At 40.8% G+C, this 13908-nt stretch overlaps 1 protein-coding gene across 3 annotated transcripts in view; it reads right to left on the bottom strand.

The window, feature by feature from the left end:
- agla (amylo-alpha-1, 6-glucosidase, 4-alpha-glucanotransferase a) overlaps positions 1-13908 on the bottom strand; it is an 89700-nt gene that overhangs the window by 28659 nt on the left and 47133 nt on the right. For 2 of the 3 annotated variants that reach the window (XM_019879010.1, XM_019879012.1), the window contains 8 exons: positions 9819-10006; positions 9056-9179; positions 7180-7343; positions 6911-7012; positions 2691-2846; positions 2369-2519; positions 1835-1959; positions 1641-1753 (listed from right to left, as the gene is read on the bottom strand). In XM_019879010.1, the coding sequence (XP_019734569.1) occupies positions 1641-1753; positions 1835-1959; positions 2369-2519; positions 2691-2846; positions 6911-7012; positions 7180-7343; positions 9056-9179; positions 9819-10006 (1123 nt within the window). Of the gene's footprint in view, positions 1-1640; positions 1754-1834; positions 1960-2368; positions 2520-2690; positions 2847-6910; positions 7013-7179; positions 7344-9055; positions 9180-9448; positions 9573-9818; positions 10007-13908 lie in introns of all 3 variants that reach the window. The other variant, XM_019879011.1, reaches the window with a different exon arrangement.

Here is a 13908-nt window from a genome sequence, read left to right as displayed (position 1 = left end):
AATCCATTTATATGCTATGCCTCTGATACCATATCTCTCTAATTTATTCAATAATATAATATGATCTATTGTATCAAAAGCTTTCTTCAGATCCAAAAAAATCCCAACCGTGAATTCCCTATTGTCTATGTTAGATGCTATTGCTTCCACAAACTCCATTACTGCCATTAAGGTGGTACGTTTTTCTCTGGGTAAAAAAAACATAAATAAAGGTAAAACATTTTTATACTGCATTGCCAACATTGCACATTATACAGTGGTACCCCTACTTAGGAATGTCTCTTCATACGAAATTTTCATGTTACGAAACGCCTCAACTGGAAAATATTGCCTCTTGCTACAACATAAATTTCAAGATACAAAAGGTAATAATACAGTATGGCCGACTATTTGCAGCTCCGAATTTCCTGAACGCAACATACTTACAGCTGCTCTGCCATTGGCTATTACCTAGCATCTTCCTGTCATTCCATTGGTTAAGAGGGACCTCTATCGTATGTGTCTATGTTGTAGATAGATGAATAGATATTTGTCTATGCAGCGTCCTCGTCATTTGCCCCTCGGGCCATGAGGCGTTCAGATAGTTTTGCGTAAATGTGAATCACCCAGAAAAAGTGTTAACTTGTCGGGCGATCGCTCACTATGCTGATGTTAAAGGATTGTTAAAAGTCGACAAAAGCAAATGTATATACCTAATATACCTAATATTACGATCCATTTTCAGTCGGGCTGTCACAAACTAATCTTTTTACAATTGATTAATGTATCGATTATTCCATCGATTACTCTCATAATCCACCCATCCCACCATTTTTAGGGTAAACTGTTTGACAGTGATAAGTATGCATCTATAAATAACAATTAGGTTTGCTGAGATGATAAACACTGTCAACAAATAAATATTTTCAAATTACACCTGGCAACAGTGGAGCGCTCTTTCTCTCGATGGGTCAAGTGCCTCTCACGGCTGCTCTCATTGCTCACACGAGGAATGGGTATACAAAAATACAATTCAACAAATGATCCCAAATAAAATGAATTAGAATAAAAGATCCTGTCGCTACTGTCACACTCGCCTGATGCCCCCGCTCCCTGTGCCAAGAATGCCATTAGTGCAATAGATTTCGACAGTCATGAGTGACCCCATGACTCACTGACGTACATTACATTAGCCTGTGATTTATTTTTGCTGATTTCAGAAACATTTTCCCACAAGAATTCACCTCACAGCACACATACTGTACACTGGATCTAAGCTAGCGATGTACCATATGGACAAAAGATGTGTCTCAAGCTATGCAAATTTATTGTCGTTCAACACAAATTACTTTCATTTCATTCGTGGGTCCTGATTGGTTCAGATAGCGTACAATGGACTTAATGTGGCCTATAAATGTCTGTGTGAGTGGAGTACAATGAAGATCTGTTGGATTTGTGACTATTTACCCCTATTAATAAATTATTTGCAATGTAGTAATATACTGTAATTTCTCTCAAAAACAGTGATTCATCTGGTATGTCATGTTGGATTACTATTACTTTGAAAAAAAAACAACTGTATGAGTTCAATATGTAAAGAGTTTGGAATCTAGAATAAATTGGAAAGATGCATTTTGTGTAGGTAATGAGTACTATAGTACCTGAAGGCAATGACACTTCCCGGTGTCAGATTCCGAAAGCTGATTTCCTGTACAAACTCTGATCGACCTTTAGATGTCACACCAGCTTCATTCACCACTGAGCTCTCCTGTAACTGTAAATGCATACAAATATTTGTTAACACATAAACCCTGACATGCACACAATTTTGCTGTATGTTTTTTCTTAAATTTACTGGAATATGCTCCTTAATCTCGACTGTGTATTCAGGCATCCCATTGATGTAGTTGTCATCCTTTTTGAAACTCTCAGTATGTCTTTCCACTGTCCTTGCTTCCAATACCACCTCTTCAATTTTCCCTGGAGAAAAGTTGATGAACAGGATCAGTGCGTGACAATAAGAAAATAAATAAATTTAAAAAAATAGAATAATTTATCAAAGTCGAACAGGGGCAGACTGGGGAGTGAGGGAGAGAGATGAGATCGATAGCTAGCTAGCTAGCTAGTGTAGATAGTGAGAGAGCGAGAGAGACTGCATTAGGGGTACAACGATACACAAAAACAAACGTGTGAATAAAAACAAAACTATGATATGAAAAAAAAGCCACAATTATTACAACCCTGGAAATTGCTAAAATAAAATTAAAGGCTTAGGTCAATATAGTGTATGACTTTTTAAAAATTTTGTTCATAACACAAAAGACTGACAAGTGTATCTATCAACAAGGGCAAAAAAAAACAAAACAAACATTCTGTCTAATTGTTCTACCTGGTATGAACATTGGTGGTATATCAGTGCTGTACTGGTGTGTTTTGGGGTTCTTGAAAGCTGTTCTACACACTGCCACCACTGACTGATGGGTGCTGGGACAGTGGCGAGTAATGGCAACAATATCTTCATCAACCTGGTCCACATATACCTGGCGAGGCGACAGATTGAAATTGGCTACGACATTTAGGACAACAAAGCAAAACAACAAAACAGTTTGCCTGCTGCACCTTGCCTTTAAACAGGCAAAGGTGACAAACAAATATTTGTTACTATTTAAAATGTGTTATTTATTTCAAGAAAATTGATGACCAAAGGATACCTGTATGAACCCCTGAGCAGCCAGTTCTTGATGCATCTTATTGAGTGCGAGTTTCCCAGCAATGATGCCAGTCTGCGGTCCAACCTCGCTGGCGGAGGTCGGGGAGGCTGAAGGGTTCCACTTGGGGTAAAAACGCTCCTCTTTAACAACAGAAATCTACACACACGCACGCACGCACGCACGCACGCACGCACGCACGCACACACACACACGCACACACTTCAATAAATTTCAATGCAAAGTGCAACGGTGTTCGATTATAGTGCGGGAAGTGAAAAATGGCAGAAAATACATTATAATACTGCTTCGTCGTTATTTGTGAAGAAAAGTAGCCTGTATCATCATTGCTCACATTTATTATATGTTTTTATTTACAATTCTGCTTTGTCCTCTGCGTTTGTTGTTATTGATACATCCCACATTGTTGAATGAACCCACAAAAGGAGTTATCAAAAGATGTTCTAAGTTGCCACAATCCCCCAAATCCTAATCAATCTGCCTCAGCACTCTTTCTACCCAGGTTGATATCTTGCTTTGTGAAAGCATAATAATTGTCTGCTATTTCTCTTTTGAAATAATACCTGACCACAATATTAAATCCTTATAGATCTGCATTTGTGGGGGTTTTTTTTGTCCTTAGTAACACGTTCACAGTGGCCTGCCCGGAGTGTGACCATGAAATTTTCAGCGGAGATGTCGGCGCTGTTGAAAAGTCTGCGTTGGTGCGGCTGTATGGATGGCTTGTGGAGTCAAAGATGAGAAAAGAGGAGCGCCAGCACGGAGCGCGTATGCATATTTGGAACTGAGAGTCACCGCTTGGAATTGAAATGGGACAGGAAAAGTGAACCAATCTCTTTTTTTCTTCTTGTTTACTTTCAAACTTAGCTTTTAGCAGACAACACATTTTGAGCATGATGTCTCTGATCCACTGGTGAAAGGGCACTTTGATTTCGCTCCACTTTCAAATAAAAAAAAAAGTATGCAGGAAAAGTGGTTAAGATTGGATGACTGTCCATATCTTGTTATATTATTTTGTTATTTTATGTTAACTGTTCTGCAAAGCACTTTGTAACAGCTGCAGCTGTTGTAAGAGCGCCGTATCAACAAAAAAAGATGTATTGTATAAGAGTCAAAATTCTTTGGTCTGATAAGGCAAAGATTAAACTTTTTGTTGTGACTGTTCCGAATTTGGAGAAAAAAAATACCTTTATTCCATTATGAAATAAAGTTGTAACATTACTATTTTTTTTTTTTGAGGCTGATGCCTATTTTTGGCAGAAGAAAATATGGACGACCGAGTCATCATCCAATTAATTTTAAAAAACTTGAATTTTGCATTTTTCCCCCCAAAGCAATTAAATGGCCGTCATTTATAAGCAGATAAAACTGCGACAATAGAACAATTGAGAGATCTTTGGATTGTCAAGCAGCTAAGACAAGAGTTCTGATGCTGGAAGAGAGGGTAAAAGTGATCAAAATGAAAGACAGAGCAAGCAAAATCAAAGACAATATCCAAGAAATTGATGTAAGTGAAAGTGAATGCTGATCGTAAATTTCTTAATTTCTTTCCCTTTTTTTCTTTCTACACTGACAATATGGAGTGTCAAATAAGTGTGTGCTCATACTTATGCACTATTGGAATAAAAATAGAGGACACATACGTTTGTGTGTGGGTGTACACATATATTTGTGTGTGTGGGTGTGTGTGTGCTTACATCTGAGATCAAATTTGCTGCAGTGTAAACCCCCTGTTGTGAAAAAATTCTTGCTGCAAACATGATTTCGTTGTAGAGGAGTTTCACTGTACACAGTATATATATATATAATAGAATATTTATATAGATAATCAACAGTTTTTATTTCTCAATTGGGTTTAAGGTTTCTTTTTTTCCAGACAATGGTCTTTTTTTTAATTGAAGTAAAAAACTCTTACCTGGCATAATGTGACATCACAAGGAAGCAGTGACAGCTCCAACAAAGGCTGAAGTGACAGCCGAAACTGTCAGCCAGGTAAGAGTTTTTTCTTTAATCAAAAAAGACCATTGTTTGTAAGGAAAAAAAAAGAAACCTCAAACCTCATTCAACTAATAAGAAGACATAATGAACGTCATACAGCGAGTTTTTATTTCTTAACCCCACATAGCATATAGCAGCAAACTGTAGTTTGTGAGCAAAACTAAAGTGATGAAAAAAAGATTAGATCACAAGTGTCAAACTCAAGTCCCGGGATCCAGATCCGGCTTGCTACGTCATTTTATGTGGTCCTCTGAAAGAAAATCATGTGCGTCAACTTGCATGACCTTGCTAAAATCTGTACAGAAATGTGAAATTCTCATGTGCAATAAATAAAGTTGAGATTTTGCAATAATTGTGTTAGCCCATTTACACTCACTTGAACAATAACTGACAAACTGTTGTAGTTGACTTAACTGATTTCAAAACTACCAATCCATTAATTTGTTGTGTACAAGTGAGAATGCAATGAGACGGTTAAATATTTTTGTGGTTTCACTGTCATAATGGCCCTCCAAGGGAAGACGTCCATAGTGTCAAAAAAAAGTTTTACATTCTTGACCAACTTCTTGCTTCCGGAGACCTGCCAGCAATTCCTCACAAATAGCAGAGCCACATTTGGCTTGAGGGAGGAAACAGTTGAGACCTTCAGTATGGGTTGAAAATGTTCATCAGTAAGTCTGGATATGTACTTGGACTTTGGATGTGGAGGTGGCAAAATCTTTTGACACAAATAGATGATCCCAAGAAGGCACCACGTGATCCACTTGAATGATCGAGAAAGCTCAGGAAACCTGGGGGTCGCTTTTCTCCAAAATTGCCCAAATTTTTATGCTCTTTCACTCATTTCCCTGAATTTGGCTTTTAGGTCAATACGCTGTATTTGAAGCACAGGAGGGGCATCTTGCATATCAAAGTAGAAGGGGTCGGTAAAAATTTGCAGAGTGTCTCTGTGCGTTCTGAAGTCTGCAAATCTCTGATCAAATTCTCTCCTGTTATTTCAAAATTACATCAATATACAGTCATAACCAAAATTATTCATACCCCAAGATGAGGAATAATTTTGAGCTTGACTGTACTTTTGATCACTGAATGGCATGCCACATCCACACTTGTCTTGCATGCTGGGAAATGGCAATGTTTTGTGTGAGAGACACAACAAAAGTCAACTGCTACCATTATCCGCTGACCATTATCCGCAGGGGCAGTGGGACATTTATTTTATTACATACAACCCATGGAATGCCGCCATGGGGGTGTTATTTACTGCCGTTTATTTTGTACATTGGATTCAGCGTTATGTCTTGGCCAACAAAGAGGTTCCATTGACAACATAATGGAATCGGGTAGGCTCCAGGCTGGACGGGACAGCGGACGGGAGCTGTCTGAGAGGAGCCTTCGGGGGTCATTTCCCCTTGCTGGCAATGTCAACGGAACTTGAGTGTTCGTCTTCAATGTGCAGATTCATCATGATAGAAATAAAAGCGGATAGTGGCAATCATCGCCGTCAACTTTCAAACAAGTAAGCCCATTTCGACTGATGAAAAACAAAATACAATCCCTATGACGCAGTAGGGTGTGCAAAGCACAGTTGATGCCCGGGGCGAGCAAATAAGCGCCAGTAATATTGACTTTGTCTATCTCCAAGTCAAACATGCTCATTTAAAACAGAAGTTGCAATTCCCTGATGGCTGTGCGAGCGAACACTCCATAGTTGTTGTGAAATGTTTCTCTGCCACCATGCGCTGTGTGAGTGTACGTCATTAAAGCCTCACTCATTCAGCCTTCAAATGACTTGTGTTTGTAGGATGGTCAGAGCGCTCGCTGGTGACACTGTATCACACACTGTTCTTTCGATATTATGGGTCCACACAAGTTGTTCCTGAAATCATGCTAGCTTTGCATTATAAGACTTTGTTTTGTTGAGGCCAATTGTTTCAAAAACTAAGCCTTACATGAAATAAATCCTTCACAAATGTAAGTTACAAATGACGAGCCAAAAGGTGGCAGGCCCGTTTAAAATTTATGCTGGAATTTATCAAGATGGATTCATATTGGTTTGTCGTCACATCCGTTTTAGTGGCATGAGACGGATTGCAACATGTACTTGAAGCACGTGTGTGTGTGTGTGTGTGTGTGTGTGTGTGTGTGTGTGTGTGTGTGTGTGTGTGTGTGTGTGTGTGTGTGTGTGCGTGTGTGTCCATTACTTGATGTGGTACTAATTCATCATATCCTCGGGTAGAGCCAGTAGCACAGCAGGCCATTGAGACCATAGCAGAACTCGAAAGAGAGTCCAGGGCTGAACGCAGCTGCAAAACAGAAACAAAGAATGTTTTATGATTTCATGTGCTAGTACTAAGAATCTCTTCATGGTACTTTATGGGGAAAACAACAACAAATAATACCCTGGTAAATATTATTTGGTTGTTAGTTTTTTAACCACAAGTTATGGAATTATATTCCATTGATAACACACCTGTATAGGACATTCGTTGTCATGGGTTACATCAAGGAACATGGCATGTGCAATGCAGGGCATCAGTGGGCGAAGACTTGGCTGAACAAACGCTCCAACTGGTTCCCCACCATAACGATAGACCAATCTGCCCTCTTCGTGGCTATCACCAGCTGACATGGCCTCTAAAATATTAAGGGTAAAAAAAACACAGGACAGAGAAGGAAAACCTTGTGGCTTTAATGACATCACAAAAAGGATTGCCTAAATCCATTGCACACTGAGCAACGCGACAGCGTGGGAGAAACTGTCACAGAGTGCGCATTACTATGTGACGGGTTTATATGTTTGGCTGAATGCTGGCAAATAATTTTGCTGGGATTTGAATCACACATTGATGGCATTGCAACATTGCAGATGGCCAATCAAAAACGACATTTTGCAACATGTGAAGATGAATCAATAAATAAAACATGTTTCGCAAACAAAAATTACACCAATACATATACGAACACAATATACATTGTTTTACAATAATACTTTATTATATTCATAGTTTCATATTTACCTGTAACTAAAAAGTGACATGCTGTCCTTTATTCTCACTCATTTACACTCTGTTATGATAATTTAGCTACCAATCCACTTCGTCCTTGACTAACACGCAATGTTTGTTTGTTTGTGGTTCAATTAAATGATAATATGTAGCCCCTCTGAGCAAAAACAAGAGTAGCAGTTTTTGTGTAGCGATGAATCAGTGGTCAGTATCGCCAGGTGTGCGAATTTCTTTGCAATTTTGTATTTCAGTCGTGCTCAGTCGCATTGCTCACTGTACTTTTTAGCTAGAGGGATACTTTATTAATTTTGCCATTTTCAGCAGTAAAAGGTTAAGATTTTGTCTTGAGTAAATTTGATGATTTGATGCCATCTTCATGTACAATTAAATGCATTTTGCCACTTGTTGACTGAAAATGACATCTCAGGAGCTCAGCTTGGAAGTGTTACATGATTGAGCCGTGATTGGTTGTTACCTGGCCCCTGAGCACGTGTTGTCAATCTCAGTTGACAAAAAGTGACAAAATAATGTTGTCAAATTCATGATACACAAAATACACACACAAAAAAATAATTGCTGAAATTTGATCAATAAGTATCCCTCTAAGTTTTTTTCCAGCTACAATGGCGTCACACAATAAAGTAGTTAATGTTTAGTTAGTATCTTAATGGTTAATTGAATGCAATGTGAATACTACACTTGACAAGGACTTTTTATTTAGTGATTTGGTGGTGGTATAGTAGTAGCAGTTTTACAGTCCCAGCAATAAATTAATCTTCAGTAACTCTTGCTTACTTAAATTGATGTTGCTTGAGCGTGACATAGCAATCATGGCCTAGCTGCTAACAATTACCTTGCCAGTATTTCATCACAGCCACTCCCGTGGTGTCACATAGGTTTGTTTAAATTGTAAATAAGTTCATCGATGTACTTACCCATTCTTCCTATGAATTTTCCATTTTCACTGGTTGTCAGAAAACTTTGACTCTCCATCTTCAGCAATGTATCAGGGTATTACAAAATGGATAAATGGTTCTTCCATATTTACTTCTTATCGCATTTGTCTCACAGTTCAGAGGTTCTACTGTCTTGGGTGGAGTTCTCATGTTCTCTGGGCTTCCTCCCATATTCCAAAAATATGTGTGTTAGGTTGACTGTGAACTAAATTGTCCATTGCTGTGTGTGAATGATTGTCCATCTAAATGTACCTTGCAATTGGCACTCGGATGAGTTCCCATTCTACGTGAATGCTGAAAATAGTCATTTCATTTACATGTTGATCGTTAAACATCTGTCATAGCTAAATACTTCAGTAACTTACAATTAAATACAATACTGTACCTCGTATGAGTGATGTAATCCCTAGATCTGTAACGAAGATGTTATCCAGTTCCTCACTGCCAGTGAAGAGTTCAGCCACCACATACAGGTTAGGGCGCACTGCTCTAGCCACATCGAGCATGAACTTGTTTGTCAACCACCACCACGAAGCAACACATCAATGTCCAAGAAGTCATAAAGTAATTAAGGTAGGCAAAAAGGAAGTGTAGGAATGAATTCATAAAACAATTGTTGAAGGGATGAAGCCAGTTAGTGACAACAAACAGATTAGGAAGAGTCACACCACATTAATTCATGCAGTCCAAGAAAACAGAATGGAAGGAAAGTGAAAGCACAAAAAACACAGGGAAAAGGGAAGAGAAACACCACAATATTAGTTTTTTGAACAAGTACCTCTTACAAGGCTGCTAATTCCCAGCCGATTCACGAATACATTGTCAATGATTTCGCTGCCTGTAAACAATTCGGCTATCAAATACAAATTGGGCCTGACCACTCTTGCTGCATCAAGCATGGCCTGGACAAAACATTACATTACAGACAGGCAGAAAAGAAGGGACTTGTAAAGAAAAGTAGAGACTTGTAAACAGTATACAGCAGTTTTGGAGAGCTCACTTTTCTTTTTATAAATTGTATATCAATTTTTTGTGAGCTAAATTGGATCAAATATCAAATGAGCATCTAACTAAATAGAACAACAGCTTTTCCATATTTTATGATTTAAATGTCTCCGGTCACGTCGAATACTACAAGATAAGCTTACCTCTGCAACATGTAATGGTGTAGAGTGGCAGTTATCCAGTCTGACCCCATGAAAATATTTGGCGGTTATTTCAGTGTATTTCTTCATGTGAGCCCACAGAAAAGGGCAGTCTTCAGGTCCTTTGCCATAGCGAAGTTTGACACTGTCGCCCCAGCATATCAACTCCCGCCGAATGTAGACATTGGATCCTAAAGTAAGCATAAATTAAGACAACAGACACAAAGAATTACAGTAAGCCGACACTCAACTCAACTGTGATTATAGAGCACTTTAAAACAACCACCGCTCTATACAAAGTGCTGTACACGGAGCAAATATCATATGAACAACAATAAACAATACAAATGCTTCACGTTTTTCTACTTTCTTCTCTTCAAAATGTTGCTGATGTAAATTGCGAATTTCTCCATTGTGAGACAAATACAGGCTTTCTTATCATATCTTATCTTAAAACAATAAATTAATACCAAGGAAAGTAGAAAGCACAAAAACAGTAAAACTAAGATCAGGTATGAGTCATGCTGAGTCAAAAGCCAAACAATACAAATGAGTTTTGAGAAGAGTTTTAAAGATGGGCAGCGAGGGGGCTGGCCAAATGTTCAGTGAGAGGCCATTCCAAAGAGAGGGACCAGCAACGGAAAAGGCTCAGTCCCCTCTGAGCCTCTGCTTAGTTCTTGGTACCTCTAATAATGTCTGGTCGGCAGACCTGAGGCACCGGGCAGATGTGTGGGGGCGGAGGAGTTCAGGTGAGTGAAGGAGAGGTCAGGTGGAGCGAGGCCATTTAAAGATTTAAAAACAAATAATAGGATCTGAAAAAAAACTCTAAATTGTATAGGGAGCCAGTGAAGGGATGCCAGAGTAGGAGTGAGGTGCTCACCCTTACGAGTATCAGTCAAGAGGCGAGCAGCAGCATTCTGGACCAACTGGAGACGCTTAACGGAGGATTGGCTGACTCCAAAGTAAAGTGCATTACAGTAATCCAGCCAAGATCTGATGGAGGCATAAATTACCTTTTCAAAGTGCTCATGAGAACACAAGACACACTGATTATGAGAATACACTGATTAAGTGTAAATTAGGAAAGGAAAAAAAAGAACAAATCAGTAATTAAACTGCAGTATTTTTTTTGTTCTCCCACCTTATCATGGATGAGGGGTTTGTGTGTGTGCGAGGAGCTACAATGCCTTGAGCTTTATGCCCCAGGCAGCGCCACCCATGGCAGACATGTCCTCGGCACAAGACCAGAGAAAGGACGGCTCAAACGACCCCTAGTGATGAATAATAGATATGGGATATGCATTTCCTTGCCTGGATACAGCTCACCAGGTCCTCCCTTTGGAGACAGGGCTTGATGAAGACCACCTGGTGGCCAGGCTTGCACCTATGGGGGGCCGGCTGGGCACAGCCTGAAAAGGTAACGTGGGTTCCCCTTCCCATGGGCTCACCACCAGTGGGAAGGGCAAAGGGAGCTGGGACGTGGTCGATTTGATTCCCAGCTACAGAAGCTAGCTCTAGGGATGTGGAATGTCAACTCTCTGGCAGGGAAACAGTATGAGTTGGTGTGCAAGGTCGAGAGGTCTCAAATAGATGTAGTCGGCCTCCAGCACCAATCTTTTTGAAAAGGGTCAGAATATCTTCCAGTCTGGCATTGCCTACGATGGGAGGCAACAGGCAGGTGTGTCCATACTTACTGACTCCCCCGGTTCAATGCCTGTATGTTGGAGTTCATTCCGGTGGACGACAGGGTAACCACCCTATGAATACGGGTTTTGGGGACAACTACTGGCTGTTGTTTGTGCCTATGCACCAAACAGCCATTCCAAGCACCAACTCTTCTTGGAGGTCTTGAAGTCCTTGTAAAGGTTGCTGGAAAGCGCTCCCACTGGGGACCCGCTTGTTACGTTGGAGGACATCAACGGTCATGTGGGTAATAATAGTGAGACCTGGAAGGGGGTGATTGAGTAGAATCGTCCCCCTTATTTGAACCCGATTGGTGTTCTTTTGTTGCACTTCCGTGCTGCTCACGGAATGTCCATAACTGAACTCAATGTTGGAGCCTAAGCGTGTCCATACGTGCACTTGGTACCAGGACAATAAATAATAATAATAATACATTTTATTTGTAAGCGCCTTTCACAACACTCAAGGACACTTTACAGGCAAGAGCAAACAATAAAACCACAGATAAGATTATAAATAAAAGAGATAAATTTAAGTGGAATAAGCAAGTCTGATAGGTGGGTTTTGAGCTGGGTTTTGAATGTGGGAAGAGAATCAATGTCACGAATATTGGGTGGAAGTGAGTTCCAGAGTTTGGGGGCAGAGCGGCTAAAGGCTCTGCACCCCATTGTACTGAGACGGGCAGAGGGTATAGAGAGGTGGAGAGAGGATGAAGACCTGAGTGAGCGAGAAGGAATGGAGATCTGAAGAAGATCTGATAGATAGGGGGGGGGGGGCAATGTTATGGATGGCTTTGAATGTGTAAAGAAGTATTTTGAAATTGATTCTATGGTTAACAGTGAGCCAGTGGAGCTGTTGGAGGATGGGGGTGATGTGATGGAAGGAGGGGGTTCTCGTAATGATCCGTGATGCTGAATTCTGAACAAGTTGAAGTTTATGGAGAAATTTGAGATGGACGCCGAAAAGAAGTGAATTGCAGTAGTCGATGCGGGAGGTGACGAGGCTGTGAACAAGGATAGCAGTACTGTGAGGAGTGAGAGAGGGACGGAGACGGTTGATGTTACGGAGGTGGAAATATGCAGACCGGGTAATGTTATTGATGTGGGAGTGGAAAGACAGTGAGCTGTCGAGGATGACACCCAAGCTCTTGACCTGAGGGGAAGGAGATACAGTGGCATTATCAATTGTGAGAAAAAAATTGTCTGCTTTGGATAGTGTGGATTTAGTACCGACGAGGAGGAGTTCTGTTTTATTGCTGTTTAACTTGAGGAAGTTATGGGTGAACCAAGATTTGATTTCTGAGAGACAGTCAGAAAGTGAGGAGGGTGGGAGGGAGGCGTCGGGTTTGCTGGAGAGGTAGAGCTGGGTGTCATCCGCGAAGCAGTGAAAGTGAATACCAAATTTGCGAAAAATATTGCAGAGCGGAAAATAATGAGAAGGAGGGGATCCAGGACAGAACCCTGGGGAACACCAGAAGTGACGGGGAGGGATTGTGAAGTGAAGGAATTGAGTTGGATGAACTGAGAGCGGCCAGTGAGATATGAATGGAACCAACTTGGGGGGGGGGGGGGGTGATGCCTATGGTGGAGAGTCTATTGAGGAGGATGGAGTGCGAAATGGTGTCGAAAGCTGCACTCAGGTCAAGGAGGATGAGGATGGAGATTAAGCCAGAGTCTGCTGCCATGAAGAGATCATTTGTGATTTTTATGAGAGCTGTTTCTGTACTGTGACGGGAACGGAAGCCGGACTGGAATTGTTCATAAAGACTATTATAGGGGAGGTGGGAATGGAGCTGAAAGGCAACAATTTTTTCAAGAATTTTTTAGATGAAAGGAAGGTGAGAGATGGGGCGTAGGTTATTGAAGTCATTGGGATCTGAACCGGGGTTTTTCAGGATTGGGGTGACAGCTGCGATTTTGAAGGGGTTAGGAACAATTCCAGAGGACAGGGAGGAATGAATAATGGCTGAAATGAATGGAAGCAGAGAGGGCAAGCAAGATTTGACCAGAACTGTGGGGAGGGGATCTAGCTGACAGGAGGAAGTCTTGGATTTGATGATGAGATCTGAGATTAATGAGGGATGGGGGAGTTCAAAAGAGGATAACAGTTGGCAGGGGAAAGGGTGGTCAGAGGGGGGGAGTGATAGAGAGGAGCCCAGGTAATGGTGGATTTTGTTGATTTTTTTCAATGAAAAATAGGAGGAGAGCGTTGCAAGTGTCAATAGCCCCGTTCACACGGCAACGTTTGGTCCGACGCAGCTCCGAAATAAATCCAGTCGAGCATTCACACGTGCACATTTGCTCCGGCGTAGCTCCACTAAAGAGCTTATACCGGACCAAATTTGATCCACCTCAGGGAGGTGGTTTAAAAATTTGCTCCAGAGCAAATGCTCGTTTGCGACGCTACGCCG

Source organism: Hippocampus comes, unplaced genomic scaffold (genome assembly GCF_001891065.2).
Source record: "Hippocampus comes isolate QL1 unplaced genomic scaffold, H_comes_QL1_v1.1 scaffold85, whole genome shotgun sequence".
In the NCBI taxonomy this organism is placed as follows: Eukaryota; Metazoa; Chordata; class Actinopteri; order Syngnathiformes; family Syngnathidae; genus Hippocampus; species Hippocampus comes.
This window is presented reverse-complemented; position numbering and strand designations above follow the sequence as displayed.